General features: G+C 41.3%; 1 protein-coding gene across 7 annotated transcripts in view; it reads left to right on the forward strand.

Annotated features, from left to right (window-relative positions):
* Nucleotides 1–21217, forward strand: part of MAPKAP1 (MAPK associated protein 1) — a 233063-nt gene that overhangs the window by 162891 nt on the left and 48955 nt on the right. For 6 of the 7 annotated variants that reach the window (XM_027616132.2, XM_027616126.2, XM_027616125.2 and 3 more), the window contains one exon: nucleotides 9469–9576. The exons of the other annotated variant lie outside the window; for it this stretch is intronic. In XM_027616132.2, the coding sequence (XP_027471933.1) occupies nucleotides 9469–9576 (108 nt within the window). The remainder of the gene's footprint in view (nucleotides 1–9468; nucleotides 9577–21217) is intronic. 7 annotated transcript variants of the gene reach the window in all.

Below are 21217 nucleotides of genomic sequence, written 5' to 3' on the forward strand. Positions count from 1 at the left end.
CATTTTCTCCTACACAAAGAAGGAAATCTCGGCTGTACGCCCTTTCCTTTCCTCCTCTTGGCACTTTCTGATTGATGATTGGAAATGATGGCAATACATAAACTATTTTTCTTTTTATTTTATGACCTGGTAATAGCAGTAACATATTTCCAGTAAATGTTTTCTATCGCAATAAAAAAGTTGTAACAAGACTAGAAATGGGTATAGTTAAACCCTAAAGAAATCATACTTTCAGAACTGTGGATTGAGGCAGTAACTCTGTAAATCATTTAACTTAGAAAAAGGTCCCCCTCCACCCTGAAAAACTCAGGGCAAGCAGCTGGTGTTTACTTTAAGTGCCCATCGGATAGGTGCCTGCTGTGAGGGCTGGGGGAGCCCTCAGTTTGGAGCCCCATAAGACCAACTACTCTCTCTCTTCCCACCTCGTTTCCCACCCAACACCTTTACTCCTTTTTGAGCCAGTAAATCATCTCAACCTTATAATTCTTTTTTTCAAACCCCAAATCAAGAAGATTATAGCATGCTCTTTCTGGAATACGGCATAATAGTGTGGTTAAGAGCTTAGGATCTGGAATCACACACCTGGATTCTTGTCCTGGCCACACTGTGGACACATGACTTAACCACGCCACATTTTTTTTTCTCCTCTGTAAAATGAGGATTATAATGGGGCCTCCCTCAGAGAGTTTTATGATTCAGAGTGCTAATGCATGTAAAGTGCTTTGTTAGGGTCAGGAAAGTCCTCACTGTTGTATAAAAAAAGGGTAAATTGATGATTTTGTTAAATTTGCATAGCAGTATAACAATCAACATTTATTGAGTGTTTATTATGTCGTAGGCATCGTGTTACACATAATCTTTGCAGTTACTCCACAAAGGTTTAGATCAGCTAATGTGCCCAGGTCACATAGCTTGTAAAAAAACCAATATTTTAATCAAGGTCTTTCTGACTCCAAAACCATTGTCTAACTACTGCATGTCCACCTTCTAGGATTAGATACTCAGTGGAAGCAGAGATGGTAAAACTAGTCAAAACTACTCAAAAATAGTTCTGTCTTACACAGTCATTCATGGCCTCCTTTGGCTAATAAAGATTTTGGAGCAGATAGTGTTGAGAAACTATGCTCTGGGAGCTCCAGGGCCAGGCAAAAAAAGAGGCATTTCCTTTCCCTAATTGTAGGCAGTGCAGCCTGCTCCTCAGCTGATCCTTGCCTAGGCCCTTTTACTCTTAAGAGAATGAATGTCTGCTTTTTCTGTTTGTCTGGTATCCTTAACATGCTCTAAGAATTAGGCCTTTCCCAGCCTTTGTCTTTAATTTCTGATTCTAGCTGACACCTTCATTAATGGTCCAGTACAAGCTTTCTGTCAACCTGAAGACTACTGTGTAAAAGTGGTTTTGCTGTCCTATCAATAATGGTCATAATTTCCCCAATACTCTCATCAGCAGTGAATTGAGTCTTGCAGCAAAGAAATGGAAACCCCAGTGCAGTGGTTTTAAAGTGATTTGTCTTGTAGACGGCGTCTTATTTCAGTAAAATCAGGTCAGTGCGGCACTGCTGGGTCAGATGTAAGTCTGATACAAATTACTTGGAGGAAATTGATCATTTGAACGTTAGGTTATTTTTAGCTACTGTAGCTTTTTAATATCTCTTTTTTTTTCTTTATTTACATCTGTTTTAATAAACCTTAACCATCATCATCAGGCAAATTAAATGTCTTCTCAATTTCAGCCAAGCCTGTGATGATAGGAAAGAATGCCATCTCCCCACCAGGAAGGCAGGAGCCTTGCCTGCACGGTTTTGGGGTTGGCCACAGTTCTGGCCTTGTTTAAACACTTAAGCCCACTCCTCCTCATCCTCCGGCCACCCCTGTTCTCTGGTTTGTTTATTGCACAGACTGGCCCCTTGACCAGTCTGTTCTTCATTGCTATTGAAAGTTAATGGGGGCAAAATTGCATTCCCAAACATCTGAACCTGAAGTGGCCAGGGCCGAACTTAGTTGATCTCTGGTGATCGGTTCAATTTAGTTACGATTTTTTGCCATTAGGCTGGGGCTGAATGATGGTGATTTGGTTGAGGCCAAATGTCTGAAGAAAATTGGCTCTCTGATAAGAGTGCTGTTATCAGAGGGGGCTCCCTTCTCATTTACATTTAGATGAGTATTGATTATTTATTTACTCAGAGAAGTGAGATTCGTTTCCAATCTTATCTTTCTCGTCTCTGCTTGTCAGCAGAAAGAGAGATAGAGCTCCTGACATCAGGCCAAGATAACAGCACTTTGTAGTAAAGATAAAAGTTGGAATGGGCCTTTTTCTAGTCTTGACTGAAAGGATAAGTTTTTAAAAATTAGAACTGATGGGTCATGCTTTCAAAACCTTTCCTGAAGGTTTTGCAGTTTAACTAGGCAGGAGAATTGGTTTATTGGAACAGCCTTGGTCTTTCTTCTTTTGTAATAGGAATTGTATTTAATTTGATTATATTCGGCTGTTTCACTGAGAGCAAATTGTGTATTGGCTCAGAAGAGGCTAAAGTGTGACCTTATTGTCATGTCAGCTTGTTCCTTTTTTATTATTTAAATTCCAAATTATCCAATCTGAGCCTCAGAGGGAGTATAAGCTACAGTGGCTATCACTTGAATATAATTCAGTGCTTACATTAAGATCAAGCAGAAAATGATTATAGTCTCCCCTAGAGGAAGAGTTATAAGCAGTGGCACTGACGCTAAATGCAGACATTTCAGAATAGCTGATGTTGGGTCTGAGCTTTGATATTGACAGCATCAGCTTGTCAGTGGTGGCTTTGGCTCAGGGAGGAACTCAGGATTCCGCCAGCCCCTGCCATAGAGCAGGCGAGGCTTGGCACGGCTTGCCTTGAATGGGCCTCCCTGCCACCAGTCTCCTCCAACCCATTGTCCACAGTGCCACCAGGAGAATCTTACCACAGTGTAAAGCTGATTATGTCACTTCCCTGCTCTGTTAGCATCTGTTACTCACAGACCTTGACCAACAGTCTGGGCCAAGCACCCCAACCCACTTCCCCTCGCACCCCAACAGAATCGAGACCTTTTCCACACTGAATTTCTCTTGGTCCGTGCGGGCTCTTTAGTACCTCCTTGCTTTTGGACATCATACTCCCTCTGTAGAAATGCAGTATTTCCCCAGCTTCACTGGCTCTGAGTCCTCCTTCAAGCCTATGTTCAGGTGTTTCCACTTCGGGGTAGAGGCAGTTCATTGTTTGCCCCTTCTGTGCTTCCACAGCACCTTATCTAGCCCTACCTAACAGGAGCACTGACTTGGGCCCTTTGGATAATATCTGCTCCTGTGTGTCCTGCCACCGCCCCCAGCTTACTTGAGGACAGGAATCACTGATTATTCATCACAGTGGCTGGGTCATTGTTGATGCTCAGGATACGTTTGTTGTTCGGATGTCTGGATGGCATTGTAATATTGCCTGTCCTTTGATATTGGTGCTACCCGGGTTGGCTGCGTGACCTTTACTCATCATTCTCAGACTATATTTGTTGAGCCTGAGCCTAGGGAACCTTAGAGATCCTGGCTGCTCTGAACAAGTCTGTAATCTTATAGCTTAAAAGCAAGCTTGTTTAAATAGATATGCTCCCTCTCCCACCCTGCACCCCTACCTTGGACACACATGAGAAAGGATATGACAGCTGTTTTGATGCCAGCATTCCCTTCCATTGTGTATCTTCACTTAATGGGGCTGTTAGCCTGTTGGGAATCTTGGCTTAGGGGTCTGCCTGCACCTCATCTCAGCCGGCTCTGTTCCAGCCCGTACTAGCAATCGCAGGTGCCATATGAGCACTGTGCTGAAGGATTCAAGGATTGTCTCATTTCATCTCCACGGCAGCCTTCTGAGGGAGGTTCTGTTATCCTCATTTTACAGATGAGAAAATACGCAGAGGCTAAGTAACTTCCCCAGAATGCATGTCTGGCCCTGTCACTCCCTGAAAGGGTGCAAACACCTGGAGTTTTCTGCTCGGAATCCAGCCTTTCCTATTACTGGCTCGTACTTCATCTTTTTCTGGCTACAAGAAGCTCTTTCAGATTAAAGCAGCTCTTGAAGCTGGTGAATGGAAAACGATTGACATGAAGGCACGTCCATGGAAGTATTCAACCTTTGACTTCATCATTTTTCTTCAGACAGGTGGTCCTCAAACTTGTTCCGGTGCTCAGCAAAACAGTGATAGCTTAATTCATTTATATCTCACTTCAATCCAAAGAGCATTTGGAATATATACATCCTTATAATAGGATAAAAATACATGAACTGAAAGACAATAGGAAAGGAAAAGGAAAATAAAGGTCCAGAGGATTAATTGTCACAGAAATGTGTGCCCAGTCAGCACAGTTGGATCACATGTTTAGTGCTGAGCTTCTTCACAGGCAAAGGAGAAAGGGAAACTATCAGTTAGTTACAAGATTTACGTTAAACTATCTAAGGATACGAAAGAGCAAACCAGTTGCTCCAAGAAAGTGCAGCTTTTTCCTGAGAGTGAGGTCTGAAGGAAGTTTCTCCGAAACTTCAGAAAGAAGATGCAGAGTGATTGAGGCAATGGTCTCTCTCTTTGGGCTTCTGCATTTGCTTCCCACTGGATTTCAACTCTCAGCCGGCTCTAAGCTGTTAAGCAGTTGTGTGCTAAAACCTTTGATGTTTCAGTCAAGGATTGAAGGGATAGAGGAAGCTGGACTAACCATGTATGTATCCACTATCCAGCAGATACTTCAGATTTTCTTTGAAACTTATGTGCTGAGATGTTTGCCTCGGGTTTACAAAATCCTATAAAAATCCTGCCTGGGTATTATAACTTGGATCCCTCTCAAAGTGCCCAGAGCACCATTTTGTTCCTAGACCATCCGGTGACATGGTATTACTGCAATAAATACATCATTGGAATGCCCAGACAGGTTTTCCTGTCGCTGCCCAGTAACTGCTTCCCAGAATCTTCCTTTTGTGTCCACATCCACTGCAAAGTAGAGGGCATGTGGCTTCATGCGCAGCTGTGACATTTTAAAACCTCTTTCTAAAGGTGGATGTTGCCTTGAGAACTATGTCCTGTTCAGTGTGAAGGAGACTTTTATCTTTTATATAATCATTTCCTTGGCAAAAATATATTAATAGAAACTGACCTCACAGCTTGTCTTTTTAAAGTGATTTTGGCTGCTCTTTTTTCTTTCCTCCCATGTTAGCTGCCTGAAAATTAAGCATTTGATAGAAACTATAGGTTGATAGATCTAGTAGGTCTGGGTTGTCATAATCTTGATTATCATCACCAGATGTTATATTAAGAACTTGCTATGAGGGAGGTGGTATGATTTGTACATATTACAGAGTGCAGGCTGGGGCAGCCTGGCTATGAATCCTCATTCCACCACTTCCTACGGAACCTGGAACCCGTTGTTTAGCCTTTGTAAGTCCCAGTTTCTTCCTGCGTGAAATGGGATCCATATTCTTTACATGCTAGGGTGACAAATCAGATGATCTGAATAAAAGGCCTAGCACAGTACCTGGCACACAGTAGTAGGCCCTACCATGTTAGGATCTCTCAGTATTGTTACAGTCCCATGACGAGGCTGTGGTGGATAGCTGACACTTACATAACACTATTAATTATCAGATACTGTTCTAACTGCTTTGTAGCTATTAACTCATCAAATCCTCAGATAGGCCTATGAGATATTATTATCCCCATTTTACAGATGGAGAAACCGAAAGAGATTGAGTTGCCCCAAAATCATACAGCTAAGTTGATCAGCCAGGACTAGAGCGAGGCAATCTGGCCCCAAGTCCATGCCCTTAACCACCAGGTTGTATTGCTTCTCATACATACCCTGCCTCATCACATGATGTAGCCTGAAGTTATCCATCTGACTTTCTCAGGGAAAAATGTGTGCAACCAGTCTTTCTGTGTGAGCTATTTTATCCACTGGGCAAGAATTAGGAGTGAAGTTGATATTTGTAAGAGACAGTTTTCCATTTGGGTTTTGATCTCAAGTCCAGCTTAGCCACCCTATCTTCCCCAAAGTTAAAACCCATCAGTCCTTTGCTAAGCTCAGAAATGGGTTTCCAAGTTGGTCTTTAGCTTTTAGGGAAGAGCAGGGGGAGTACCCAGGGCAGAAAATGACACTGGAAACTTCAATTAATGACAAAACTGGGCACACATAAGAATATTCTTGAGGAAAGATAGAGGCAGTCTTCTGGATGGATGGAAAAATAAGGTGATCTGTCTTCGTAAGGACCCAGGATACAGCCATTGGACAGGGTATTTAGTATGTATGGATTTCATTAAAATAAATTATTTCAGGTCATTTTCATTTTGAATTTATAGAAACCACAAGTTAAGTGATTCAGAACCCAAATGAAACTACAAATCTCCAAAAATCTATACTTATGGTATAAACTATGGCCTCTTTATAATTGGCCAGTAATTTATATTTGCTAGAGGAAGAAAGGCTTAAAACACAGAGGCTTTAGAGCCTAAGATCCTTGGGTTTTATTTCCCCTGTCCTACTTCCTACCTTTGTGATCTTGGCCAAGTTACTTCACCCTGCCAACCTTTAGGGTCCCAATCTGTGAAATGGGAATGATAGTATCTGCCTCTTAGAGTTGTTGTGAGCATATGCTAGGGTAACATGTAGAATGCTTGGCATATAATGGCCATTCGGTAAGTGAGAGTCATCATCGTATTAGGCTTCAAGGAGAAAATCCTAAAGCTACTTTCGTGAAACAAACTATTTTAATAGAAATATCTGCAAGACCCAAGAAACAAGAGAGTGAATGTTGAATGATGGCAGTTAATGGCTTTGAGAGTGGTGCAGGGGCTCATCATGTTTAAGGATAAGGAACCCTTCCTCATACTCCCTGCCTCCCCTGGTTTCCCTCATCGTGTTTCCTAGGCAGCCACAGAGACTGGAAGGAAAGAGTGCAAAGGAGACCAGCCTGATACACACCCCGATGCAGCCAGGCCTTGGCTCCCAGCGATCAGGAAAGTGGTGGCTTATTTACAGTCCAGCTGTCAGGTAGGCAGACAGCTTGAGAAGCCCAGGCCCCGTACACTGTGCTCAGAGTCAGACTAAGCAAGCCTAGGTTGTAGGGTTACTTAAGATGCAAATAGCAATCTACATAAACAGGTAGATGTCTGGTTTTGATTAAATTATCACATGTGAAAGACCCATTACAGAAGCTACAATGTGAGATAATTATGGGATCCTCAGAAAAATGGCATAGTAATAGAAATCAGGGACTTGTAAGTATATATGATGTATTTTAAATTATAAGAGTAGCCTTTATTTATTATAGGAAATGTGAAAAGTACAGAAAAACACTAAGGAAAAATAAAAACACTTATTATCCCACCATCCAGTACAAGCACTATTCACATATTGGAAATAACCTTGCGGTCTTTTTTTCCCCTGTGACGTTACACATATTTTGTCACAATTGCAATCTTCCTACACGTATTGTGTTATAATTTGCTATTTTTTTCATAAAGTAGCATACTAGAAACATGTTTTATAAAATTAAGTATTTTTGCAGCATCACTTTTAATATCTTTATGGTTTTTCACAATATTTTGTTTAACCAGTCCCCTGTTGTTATATTTAGGGTGTTCCCAAATTTTGGCCATCATAAAAAAGTGAATTATTATTGCTAAACTTTGTACCCAATTTCATTGTAAATTCACAGAGGTGGATGTCAGTGTCTGGCACACTGTGTTGCTGGGAGGTACTGGGGGTGGGGCAGTCCAAGATAGTTTAACAGGCCAGTGTCTTAGAAATCAGCTCTCTAGGTTCAGCGGTGACTCCCTTCCCCTAATGGGCTTGAAGAGGCCCACAGCTATGAAAGGTGGGTGCTGGGAGGGGAAAGGAAGGAAAGGAGAGGTACATAGGAATCTACTCACCAGTTAAGTTTTCTGAAAGTTCAGCTGGGCATGGTTTTTCTGTGATTACTTTCCCCCAGTGAGTGTGGAGGCATCAGCAATCAGCAGCAAACATGCCTGGTAATTGAAAAATGTCAGTGATAGGTGACAGACATCGGAGACCTTTATTTGCTAAATATTTTTGAAATGAAAATTTAACTGTATATAATGTTGAAATACAGTACCCTCATGACCTGAACATAGCGTATTAGAGTTTATGTGAATTGTGTAGGCTTCTGAGTATGTATTTTATTTGTGTGAACAGTTAGATAAGTGTTTTGAGCATTGTTGACTTAGTAAAAGTTTAAGAGCTACAAGTAGTGTACAAAAGACTCAATGTGTGTAAGAACTCTGAGACTTGCTAATGACATACCAGTTAGAGAAAAGATAGACTATCCCATGAAACTGACATGACACGACAGTGCTCTCGATGAACGTAGTGCATAGGGGAGGAGAATGACACGGAGGTGAGTGAAATGCCTCCAACTAGTGAAGGAGTAGTACTGGATGTGAATGACAAGCTGACAACAGCTGAAGAACATATCTAAAAATATGTGTTCCGCCTGGGAGCCCCAAAGGCCTCTGATGCTTTCCTCAGATCTCTTACAGCTCCCCTCTGTCTGACCAAACACGCCTTTCATAGTCAAAGTAATAAGACAGTTTCTTACGCCTCTAATCTTTTCAATAACCATTAACAACAGGAGCAGTCTTTTGAATCTGATCATTGGACCTGTTAGGTGTTATCTGAGAACAAGATTGTCATTTGGCTTGACAAAGAAATACATGAATAAATGTATAAAAGGCCCCAGTGTTTTATTAAGATCTGCTAGAACCCCCTGTGTGACACAGGCTAGCTAGTATTCCTGGTTTTCAGTATTATTGAACCCGTGTCTTTGTGTTTTCATGAATGTTTCAACAAAAACATGAATCAGCAGCTACTGTCTATTACATAACCCAGAAATCAGAGTTGTTTTTTTTTATCTCATCTGCTTTTTAAATTTTTAAAAAATTTTGGGCTGTCGTCATATTAGCATTCTAAACATACTTTATTCCTGCTTATAATTGATTATTCATTATTATATAATGATTATTAATAAGTACTTCTATAGGAGTGCCTCCTATGAGGCAGGTGCCTTACTAAGTATTTTCCCTGTATCATCTGTAAACTTCACAATAATCCTTAAGGTATAAGTATTCCCCCATTACATATTAGGAAACAGAGCCTTGGAGAGGGTAGGTTATTTGCTCATATCTGAGAAACCATGTAGCCATGTTGTGATTCCAAGTCAGGCCACCTCTCACCTTGTTTGGGGGAGCTGAGCAAAAACGGAGCTGATAATAGAACAAACAAGTGTGTAAAACCCTGTGGGAAAAAACCCAAACTCTTCCATCTTGGATAGCTAGACCACCTCAGACAGACTTCAGCAGTTTGCCTAATGCTTTATCAGCTTTTCGCCAGTATGTGGTGTTTTTTCAATGTTAAATTCATTGTTTCAGACTTCCTCCCCTCCTCCTGCCCCTTTGATCTTCCAGGCCCTCAGTACCGCCTGGAGAAGCAGAGCGAACCCAATGTCGCCGTGGACCTGGAGAGCACTTTGGAGAGCCAGAGCGCATGGGAGTTCTGCTTGGTCCGAGAGAACAGTACGTTGGCCTCCTCGCTCCATGCCCGCTTTGTCCGTTGCAAACATGCTTAGGAGTCCTGTGTTTGGGAACACTCACTGGTCTGGCTTCTCTAGGCAGATTTGAAATGACTTTGTTTTCCAAGGCAGATCTCAGCCTTGTGCCAAAAGTGTGTCCCAAAGTGAAATGATTGATTTTACGCATTTTGGTAAAAAGTCTGCATCCTGTTTAGCACTGTGTGATTAATATTTTTCTGTTAAGCTGTATCTTCCTAAGTTAGGAGCAGCCCTGGAAACAGCTTAGAAATAAATATGAGGCCTTTTCTGAGGCAAAGACTATTTTGTATATAAAACAACTGGCCCTGTCAGTATCACTGTTCAGACTTCTAGTTTTAGAAAATTCTGTTTGCATACTCCTTAGCAGGAGGCAGTGTAGTGGTTCCTAGAGCTCTGCTGTAAGCCTTTTTGAAACTTCAGTTAATTTCTTCTTTAGTTTCCGTGTTGTGAATCTTTACCACTCCCTCCTCTGTACTCCCACTGCCTCAAGGGACAAGGACGTGAAAACTGAGATTATGGCAGCCAACTCTCCACTGTCATTCCTGCTTTGGGTCATTTACACAGGCTATTTCTTCTGTGAGGAACACACTTTCCCCCACTCCAGTTAACTGTTTCTCATCTTTTGTCTCAATTCAAATGTCACATCTTCAAAGAGGCCACCTGTGATCCCCCCACTTCCCTCACCTAAACCTGATCCATTCCTCACTTGCGTACCCTGTTCTATTCTGTCATAGAGCATACTACTTTTTCTTCATTAGATATATTTCTGCTTATAATTTTATATTTTTCTCAGTGATCATTTGATGTCTGTCTCCCCCACTTTGTCAGGTCTTTGAGGGTATCCTTGACCCATAAAGGTTGTCCCTCATTATTTCAGCAAATATTCACTCATCATCCACTACAAGCCAGTACTGAAGGAGCTTAGTAAATATAGATTGAATGAGTGAATGAATGGCAATTTTTAGTCATGCCACTGATCCTCTAAGCAAGACCAGCTTGCTATTCATTGACCACAGGTCCTGACAGCCTCTGCTGGAGAGGCATGCACAAATTTCACCAGGATGGTGAAACATGATCTTTGCATTTAGCAACAGATTCTCAAAGGCAGAAGGTTGGTATCCCCACAGTTGGCAGCCAGTTATAAGTATCTTATATAAATATACAAGGAAATAAAAATCAATTGGATTCCCAAGTGGTACAAAAATTCACATAAGTGGTAAACAAAAAAATGTTTATCCCTATCAACAATATAAGATAAAAACATTTTAAAGCAACAGTGGAATACTTTTCACCTGTCAAATAAGCTGGATATTTGAAAAAGAGTCCTTATTGTGGGGGAGAAATAGGCATATTCAAACAGCAGTGACTAGTGCAAGTTAATGTAACTGCGAAAGTATCAAGAGACCTAAAAATGTTTTCCCCAGCATTTCTGCTTTTAGAAATCTGTCTTAAGGAGAAAAAAAAATCTGAAATGCGATAAATATATATGTATAATGATAGTTGTAAGATATTCATATTATCTGACACTGGAAGCCTAGTTAGATAACTTAAGGTGTATCCCTATATTGGAAAACTGTGCAGAGCACATCACCTTTTGGTAAAGGCAGACCAAGTAATTTGAACAAATTCTCCCACTGAAGGTAACTTAAAAAGCTGATTAAAATACACAAATCATCACCCTAAAGTCATCAGAAAGCACAAGATAGAAAATAATTTAATGGCCTATATGTGGGAGAAGATTGAACCAAAAGAACTAAGATCAATACCTAGGAACAATTTTACCCTGACATCATCCGAGTTTGAAGGCTGCTGTATTTAAAGGAGATTTCATAGCATTCAAATTCATATATTACAAATGAAGAAAGTCTAAAAAGTAATAAGCTAAGCATTCAGCTCAAGAAATTAGAAAAGAAACCAAATAAAGAAACATCAAGAGAATAAAAGGAAGGAAGCAATAGAAAGAGCATAAATTAAGGAAGTAGAAGATTTAGGGACGTCAAAAACAAAAATTAGTTCTTGGAAAACATTAATAAATTACTAAACCTCTGATGAAATAGATCAAAGACAAGGAAGAGAAATAACAGAAACAAATGGTAACAAAAAAGGAGGTATACTTTTTATTATCAAGGATCTGCAGTTATTAAACAGGTAATATGAAATTATTTTGAAAACCTCCATACCAAAAATTGTGAAAATGTAGATGAAAAGGACAAATTCCTTAAAAAAAAAAAAAACTCAACTTACCAAAATTGACACAAGAAGAAAGAGAAAACTTGAGTATACCCATAACTATTTTGAAAATTGAGATCACAATTAAAAACCTTCCCACAAAGAAAAATCAGGCCCAGATGATTTCACTGGCTACTTGTACCAAACACCTAAGGAAGAAATAACTCCAGTCTTACATCAGCTGTTCCAAAGAATAGAAAAAGAAGTGACATTCTCCAATTCATTTTAAGAGACTATCTTAGTCTTGTTACCAAACCCTAATAAAGACTATGCAACACAGAAAACTTAAATAGATATAAATATCCTAAAGAAAATATTAAACTGAATCCAGTATTATATTAAGAGAATAATATAGGAGTCCCAAGTTGGGTTTATTCAGAAGAGTACTAACCTTGTACTCTTCTGAATGTGTGACATTAGGAAAACCCAGTCAAGGGGTGCCTGGATGGCTCAGTCGGTTGAGCATCCAACTCGTGATCACGACTCAGGTCTTGATCTCACAGTTGTGAGTTCGAGCCATGCACTGGGCATGGCGCCCACTTTAAAAAAAAAAAAAAGTCAAGATAATTTGCCACAATAACAGGTTAAAAGGATAATCATCTGAGGAGATGTAGAATGTTATTCAGCTCTTACAAGTTTTGTTTACCGAGAGTTTTCACAATGGGAGAAACAACTTTTGGTGTAATATTAAGGAGGAAAAATATCAAGGATACAAAATAACACATATGGACTAATATCTACTATGTAAAAACAAACCAAAAAGAATAGAAGGAAAATGACAAAATATTAATAGTGGTTGTCTCTGGTTGGCAAGATTCTGGGTAATTAATTTTCCTTCCTCTTTATACTTATAGTTTCCAGAGTTTCCATAATGAGCATGCATGACTTTCTGAGAAGAAGAAGTAAACAAGCAATAAAGTTAAGTTCAGACAGATGAGGATTACATAAAAGAGTAGCTCTTGGGGCACCTGGGTGACTCAGTCAGTTAAGTGTCTGCCTTTGGCTCAGGTCATGATCCAGGGACCTGGGATGGAGCCCCACATCGGGCTCTCTCTTCATCAGGGAGTCTGTATCTCCCTCTCCCTCTGCCCCTCCCCCCTGCTCGTGCTTTTTCTCTTATGCTCTTTCTCTCTTTGTCAAATAAATAAATCTTAAAAATAAATAAATAAAAAAGAGTAGCTCTTAGTTTAACAATCCTTATGACACTTGAAATCTAAAACCATGTATAATATTACACCATGGGACATCAAAGGGAGAATTTATAACAACACACCCCTTTGTAACTTGCTTATCTGTTTTTTTGTTTGGTTTTCTTTTTTGCCTGATTTAAGTGGGTAATCCCTCCCTCCCTGTCATTTTCTTTCATTCTTTAAGGAATTCCAGTTGTCTCACTCTGAGTTAAAATCATTATATTCGTGGGGCACCTGGGTGGCTAAGTCATTAAGCGTCTGCCTTCGGCTCAGATCATGATCCCAGGGTCCTGGGATCGAGCACCACATTAGGCTCCCTGCTCAGCGGGAAGCCTGCTTCTCCCTCTCCCACTCCCCCTGTTTGTGTTCCCTCTCTCGCTGTGTCTCTCTCTCTGTCAAATAAATAAATTAAAAATATTTATTAAATAAATAAAAAATATTTATTAAAAATAAATAAAAAATAAAATCATTGTATTCGTAAAAGAAGCCCTTACCAGCATTTACAAAGGGCACAAGGCAGTCAGTGGTTTGGAATCAGTGGAATATTATAACTAATATTCGTAAAATGGAAGTAAATTATAAAAGCAGTTTATTCCTTTTCTAGAGAAGGTTTTTTAATATTTTGTTTAATTTTAAGTAGAAATTCCAATGAAACAAATACTATTCTCCCACAGCTACATAGTAAGAAGCTGGACTGAGACAAAATATTTCAGAATTCCCACAGCTACATATTAAGAAGCTGGACTGAGACAAAATATTTCAGAATAGAATTTTTTGTTTATTTGTTTCTATTGGTATGTTTGATCAAGACAGGCTTGCTGTCCATAAAGCCATTTTAGTGGTGAACTAAATTATGAGCATCTATTATGCAGTGTTAAGAGACTATGCTGTTGAGCCAGATTACCTAGGTTCACATTCTGGCCGTGTCACTTACTGGCTGTGTGACCCTGGACAACTTGCTTAACCTCTCTTGGGTAGTTTATCTTTCTTCCTAAGGTTGACGGGATTCAGTAAGTTTTAATAATCATAAAGCTCTTAGAATGGTGCCTGGCACATAATAAACACTCAATAAATGTTAACTATAATTAATAGATAAAACAGCATTCTGTAGCTGACGGAGCAGATGGGCACAGATGTGGAGGTCTGGAATCATAGACCTCCTCAAGGAGGAGGCCCTCAAGGAGATGTGTGATGAGGGGAGGAACTGATACAGAATGGAGGGAGGAAGGGTAGTGGAGGGCAGGCAAGTCTGTAAGTCTGTGTCATAAGACCAGAGAACTTAGAAGCGGGGTACTTGGGTGCCTGGGTGGCTCAGTCGTTAAGCGTCTGCCTTCGGCTCAGGTCAAGCCCCGCATCGGGCTCCCTGCTCCGCGGGAAGCCTGCTTCTCCCTCTCCCACTCCTCCTGCTTGTGTTCCCTCTCTTGCTGTCTCTCTCTCTCTCTCTCCATCAAATAAATAAATAAAGTCTTAAAAAAAAAAAAAGCAGGGTATTTCTACTCTTTCTTGTCCCAGAAGAGATGTATACATGTATACCTTATAAGTAAAACCATTTGATTGAGCACAATGCCACAAGGGTGGATGTAAGCCTTTCTGTTTTTCTTCCAAGGAGGGATGATCTAACTTTTTATACCAACCACATCAAAAGATGTTTCATAAATTACTTATTCAGGCCTTCTATTGTAAGGCATTGTGCTAGACATTTTGCAAACACTCTCATAATTTTCACAACTACCCTAACAAGATACCTTTCCAGTTGTAGAGAGAGGTTGTGACTTGTGCAAAGTTAGCTAGCCAGTGATAGAACCAGAATTCTAGGTCAGCTGTCTGATTCCAAAGCCCACCCTGAGATTGCTGATAAAATAAACTAAATTTTCAATCCTAAGAATTGTGATGACAATTGTCTTATACACTATGAGAGAGAAGCTTGCTAATGAAGCTGATATGACAAGAGTTTCTGCCTAGGGACTGAGAGCTAACATTTGTGCTTGGATCTTGGCCTAAATAAGAAAATGACAAGCCAAAGTCCTTGAGCTTTCCAGTTTGGATTCTTGTCTGATAATCTACTATATCCTTCAGCCAACTGTCTGCCAGAAGCTGGAATAAGACCAGAAGGAGGCCTGAGTACATTATGGAGAGGATGTAATGGTAGAAGACTTCCATTCTTGTCCAAGCATCTATATAAATCCTGGCACCTAACTGAGCCTCACTCTCCTTTTGTGCCAAATGTTGCCAGTGACCTTTTCTCTTACCCACTGATCATATGTAGGTAGCCCACCCAGGTCCTTAGAAGAAAAATGCAGCACGAAGCAACTTACTCTTTGCACAACTTTAAAAGAGAAACTCGGGAATTTTCCTTCATCAGGAAAGCAGGCCTGAAATTAAACTGGCTTCATGGAGTACCAACAAAATGTCAGACACTGTGTCTTTACTGTTTGATCACTCAAGAGTCTGTCCTTGTCGCGTAGTGCTTTAAAAGTTATACCTCCGCAGCCTCTAATGTCAGACAAATCATGTCACTTCTCTGAGCCTCACTTTTCCTCTGTAAATGGAGGTGGTTGAATCTATTTCACAAGGGTTTTTTGAGGATTAAATGAGATATAAGTTCTGTCATTGTAATGACCTTTTAGGCCACTGTGCTCATCATCTTTATTTTATAGAAGAAACTGAGGCTTTAAGGGGTGATTTGCACATGATTGCATGAATAATAATTGGGGGTGGGAAGCTGGAAAACTGTATCTTGTGTCCAGTAATTCTAGTGCAACGGTTGAATCTAAAGATTTTATTTATTCATCTGAGACAGAGATACAGAGAGAGAGCATGAGCAGGGAGAGAGGCAGAGGGAGAGGGAGAAGCAGGCTCCTCACTGAACCAGGAGACCGATGTGGGGCTTGATTTCAGGACCCTGGGATCATGACCTGAGCCGAAGGCAGACGCTTAACCATCTGAGCCACCCAGGCACCCCTGATTATTTTATTTTCTAACTAGAAGTTGCCATACAAAGAGGCTTTGGTTGTTCTCTAGACGTCATGTCAACCTCCTTTGATCTCCTTTCCTTTTCGAGGAGATCTTCCATTATTTCAATGACTGAAATCCTCAGTTTCCTTAATTTCAAGGTATTTTGAGGAAGGCCTCAGCTCAAGGTGGACAGTCACCTAGATAAGTGGACTGTGGGAGGGGAGAGTATCTCTGGGTCTCAGTCTGTAGGAGGCCTCTTCCAGCTCCTTTAGATCCCCCTTGAAGACCAGAGGAGGAGGCAGCTTCTGTACTCAGGAAGTACTCACCTCAGTCTGATCACTGATTCCACTGGATGGATTGACCCATCCCCCCACTCTGGACTGTGACCACCCTCACCCCTCCCCAGGGCAGGGACCATCTGGGTGCCTGTGGCCAGGTATGGTTCATTACCCTGGAGAGAGTGAGCCTCCCAAGTCCCTGGCATCAGCAGGCTTCTCATAGGGCTCCAGGGGACGAGTACATGATACTTTTAAATACAATTTGGGATTTGGATGAGCGTCTACACCCATATGTTTCTTCATGGACGTACTTGGGCTCCCCCCCCACCAACAAGGCCTCCCACCCCCCAGTACTACTAAATAAAAGGGAAGGCAGGAAGCAACCATAGGCAGTGAATGACTCTTTGCTAATCCCGATGTGTTTCTAGTTCCTCTTCACGATGCTTATTCATAGTGGGCTGATCCCTTCTCCTGTGTGTGCTCTGTCCCAGCCCTGGAGACTCCCTGGTGGTTCCATTTGGCTTCTGGAGGCGTTCTTCAGCTATAGATTACTAATCTCTCCAATTTCTATCATGTGACTTAAATACCAAGGCTTTACGCCTCTTTTATTATATAGCACAACAGCAGTCTTCAAATGCAAAAGAAAATGTGATCGTGCAAATAAACTCTATTTACAAATAGAAATGACCTGTGGTCTTCATGGTTTGAATTTTAGGTTGAATTACTGCCAAAAGCCACTTATGTGTCTGACTTTGGGGTGGGGGGAGTGTTCACTATAAGGAATTTTTATACAGGTGAAGATTTTTTCCATATAGATACGGGTAACAGCTCCCTGCTTTGCTGCATGCTAACAGAATTTAAATGAAACAGAAATATTGTCCCCGATGTAAGAATACCTGTGTGTTTGCGCCTCTTGCTTTCTGGTTAATGTGGACTGGTTGGTAATGTGTTGTAGTGGACAAGGCAAGGTGTTTGCCGGCATTGTGTAACCTTAGGCAAGTCTTCTGTGAACTTCATTTTCCCATCTGTAAAATGTGAAGGTAATCCCTATCCTGTAGGGCTCTTAGGAGGATTAAATGAGATTGTGTGTACTAAGAGCACATAGTGATGTGTATGCACAATGCAAGTGTTGGCCAACCCCAGTATTTGTCTGTCTGTGTGCCTGAGACACAGGACACGCACCTGTGCCCAGACACCACAGCTAGTCTGTGCATGTGTGTGGTGGCCTTTTCCCTCTCTGTTATTCCTGTTTTCCTACTAGCTCTTAGACTTCCCACAAGCCCCTTTTGGCAATGGCCAGCACCAAGGGTAGGTGGTACCTTGGCCAAAACCAGTGCTGACCTGTACCAGAGACAAACTTGTGCCCTGTCCACACCTCCTTCTTCAGTAATGAATGTCTGAATTGTACTCTGTGGGCTGAAAAATTCCACATGAATTGCATTTTTCGCTCTCCCCCTTTCTTGAAAGTTCCCCCCTTTTCATTTTATCATTAGGTAGTAATTAGTATTCAAAGGAAATTGGTCTTAATATATTGAAATTGGTTAAGTGCATTTAGACCTGTACCACAGCCAATGTCTTATTGGAAAATGTAATTGGGGACTCTGTGTATGTAATTAATTGAATTACAATTAAGAACTTTCATTAAGCGATACACTGGTACATTAGAGCAGTAAGGAAACGTTTGACGAGCCACAAACCCTGTATGGGCTCTAAGTGAGGGCATAGGGATTTGCATCCCTCTGGTAGGCTCCTGGCCCCAGAATCCACCCTGCAGCCCCTGACTAATGGTTTGGTCATGCATCAGGTGACATTTCTTCAGTGATTCCCTGATGGGAGGTAGGGTACTTCTAGCTTGTGTGCCCTCAGTCTCTGACTCCAGAGTCAGAGAGAGAGAGAGAGATGCCTGTGTTGATCAAATATTACAGTTCTTAGGTATTTTGTCATGTAAATTGTCAAAAATGCCCAGGCTCCTTTTACTGTGTTTTCAACAGTAACAAAGATACACTGGAGGAAGAGAAATTGATGGGAATTCTGTCATCAGCCTAACTTCTGAGCAAACCTGTAATGAACCAATGGCCCAGACCCTTGGATGGTCATGCTTTATCCTCTAAAAGGTGGTTGGTTTCATTCTTGGCACACATTGGTTTATTCATCCCCTAAACATTGATGGTGTCCTCCTCTAGGCCAGTCACTGTGCTTAGAGGGTAGAGAGGAGCCCCACATTGTGGAGCCCAGGTTGTGGCAGGTGCTACAAAGGGTATAAAAGAGTAGCTAGCAGATGACTGGAGCTGGTGAGAGGAGGAGAAAGCTTTCTTGAGGAAGAAGAGAAAGGAAGTCAGTAAGTGAAGAATGTTCCAGTCCAAGGGACTGCTCATCTGAAGGCCTTGAGAAGGAGCTTGACCTGTTTGAGAAGGAATGAATGAAGTGGAGTGAAATGAGCAAGGGTGAGAGTGCTGGAAGTTAAGACTGAGGGATGTGCAGCATCTAGAAAGCAGAGCCTAAAGGCCCTGGTTCCGTGTTCTGCTCTTTTTAGAAATTCTACAAACCGGAAACTTTCTTTCTGATCACCTCATAAAACAAGATTACCCTGATTTATTGAGGGTCTGAATTCTCCCTGTGGAAAGGCTCTGACTCCAAGAGTTTAATCAATTAGACCCTGACAGCAAGGATCCCTACCCTGGTTGTAGCATGGAACATTCAGTGAAGGGCATATCCTACTGTGTGATCCTGACGGCTTTGGCGAGATTACTGCAGACAGCATGCATGCGTGCATGTGTGTGTTATAGTATATCACCTATTGATTATTTTTTAGAGACCAGCAAAAATGACTAGTAGCCAAAGGGAAGTGTTTAATAGAAGAGAAGTTTGGGGCTTATGGGGCTTTAGGGACTTAAAAGGCCTTTGGAAAAAAAAAGATGTGATGGATGTACAAAGCAAAGGGAGAGTTGTTTTCTTTGACTCACTTATGCAGCCAGCTTTGAGTCTTACAGAAAGAATGAAGAGAGTTAGGTTTTATCCCTGATTCTTTGTTCTAGCAAGGCCAGGCATGATTGTGTTCTCCTTAGATACTGTTATGGACCATGGATTTGGACACTCAAGCCCATCTAAGGAACATTTTTACCCAAAGGGTTATGTGGTGATTAAGGGCACATTTTTGGAATTAGACAGACGTGGGTTCAGTTCCTAGCTCTAGCCTTTGCTACTTGTGTGGCTGTTCTAGCAGGATGACATTCTAAGTCTCGTTTTTCTCACCTATAAAAAAGGGGATAATAATTGGCAACAAAAGGCATTGGGAAAATTAAATGAGATAGCATATCTAAAATGCTGAGCATGGTGTCTGGCATATGGTAAACCCTCAATGAATGTTAGCTGCTCTTGTAGTTGTTGTTGAAGCAGGATCCCAGTCTGGTGGGTTGTCCGAATGGAAAACTAGGAATGGTGTATTAGGTTCTATTAACTGAGGTAAATAGAGGGATGATGTATGAACTTGGTACTGTTATGGTTAACCTGTGTTGCATCAAACTTCATTCATGCCACCAACAGCATTTATTGAACATCTACTATGTGCTCTGTAGGATAGAATGTTCCTGCCCTCAAAGGAGCTCATTGTCTAGAAGGGGAGAACAGATGTTTTTCACACTTATCATTAGAGCCTTCAGAACTACAGGGTTTCAGGAGAGGGATCAGGGAAGATTCTAGACTAGACCTTGGAGTGTATACATTTTAAAGAGTGGGAAGGACATTCTGGCCAAATGGTATAACCTGAGCAAAGTCCAGTTTAGCTGAAGCAGGGATTGTTCTATGTGGGAAATAGCAATAAGGTGTCAAGATAGAGCAGGGCAGGGGTGCCTGGCTGGCTCAGTCGATGGAGCGTGTGACTCTTGATCTTGGGGTTGTGAGTTCAAGCCCCATGTTGGAGGAGAAAAAAGGAGTAGGGCAGAAGATGGTTTATTTCCTATTTATTTATTTATTTATGATTTATTTTTTGAGACACAGGGGAGGGGGAGCATGCCCATGGTGGGGTGGGGAGGACAGAGGGAGAAGGAGAGAGAATCCTCAGGCAGACTCCCTGCTCAGAACGGAGCCTGATGTGGGTCTCGATCCCAGGACCTGAGATCATGACCTGAGCTGAAATCAGGAGCCGACCCTTAACCAACTAAGCCACGTTAAGTGCCCCTGTTTCCTCTTCATTTAGTTGGTTATTTGTACAGCAGTATTTTACTCTGTGCCAGGCCCTGACATGGATACTGGATACTGTCTCTGCCTTTGAAGAATTTATCCCCCTCCACCTCTGGACCGTTTTATTTTCCACTATTCCCCTTCACACACTCTTTGCTCCAACCCAATGCAAACACTTGCTGTTCCCTATATATGTGCTCACACTTTATGGATTTCATGTTTTTCCCATACTACTCCCTCTGTGGGCTGCCTGTCCCCTTTCCATTGTGTGGGAATCCTGCCATCCTCCTGTGTTCTTGAAGCATTCACACAGTCCCACATCTGTGGTTGGTGCTGGGTGACTATTTGTGAACCTGCTAGGATCAGTCAACCTCATCATCGAGCTTTTAAAGGGGAGGATTAAAGAGGCCATTGTCTTCTGGTTGAGTTCTAGAGTTAGCTTAGATCTTTTCGGAGAAGGGAGATTGAAGTTGCTTTAACTTAGAACTAGATTCAAGCTTTTTGACTTGGTCTAAGACTTACTGAACCATAAAATGAAGTTTGAAGTCCTCTGTAGTTTGTATCTATGAACATAAGACATCTGCCGGTAGCATACAGTGAGTTCATCTGAGCTTTGATTTAATGATTAGTGCCCATTTGTCTGAAAGGAGGTCACGTATATACCTCTAAGTGTCTCCCTCAGTTTCAGTGAAATCACATATACAAAAACACTCTTTAAACAGAAAACAGTATTAGTTATAATTCGCCTTGATCCAGTCACCTGACAGCAAGCCTG

This window comes from Zalophus californianus, chromosome 13 (assembly GCF_009762305.2).
Source record: "Zalophus californianus isolate mZalCal1 chromosome 13, mZalCal1.pri.v2, whole genome shotgun sequence".
NCBI classification, from domain to species: domain Eukaryota; kingdom Metazoa; phylum Chordata; class Mammalia; order Carnivora; family Otariidae; genus Zalophus; species Zalophus californianus.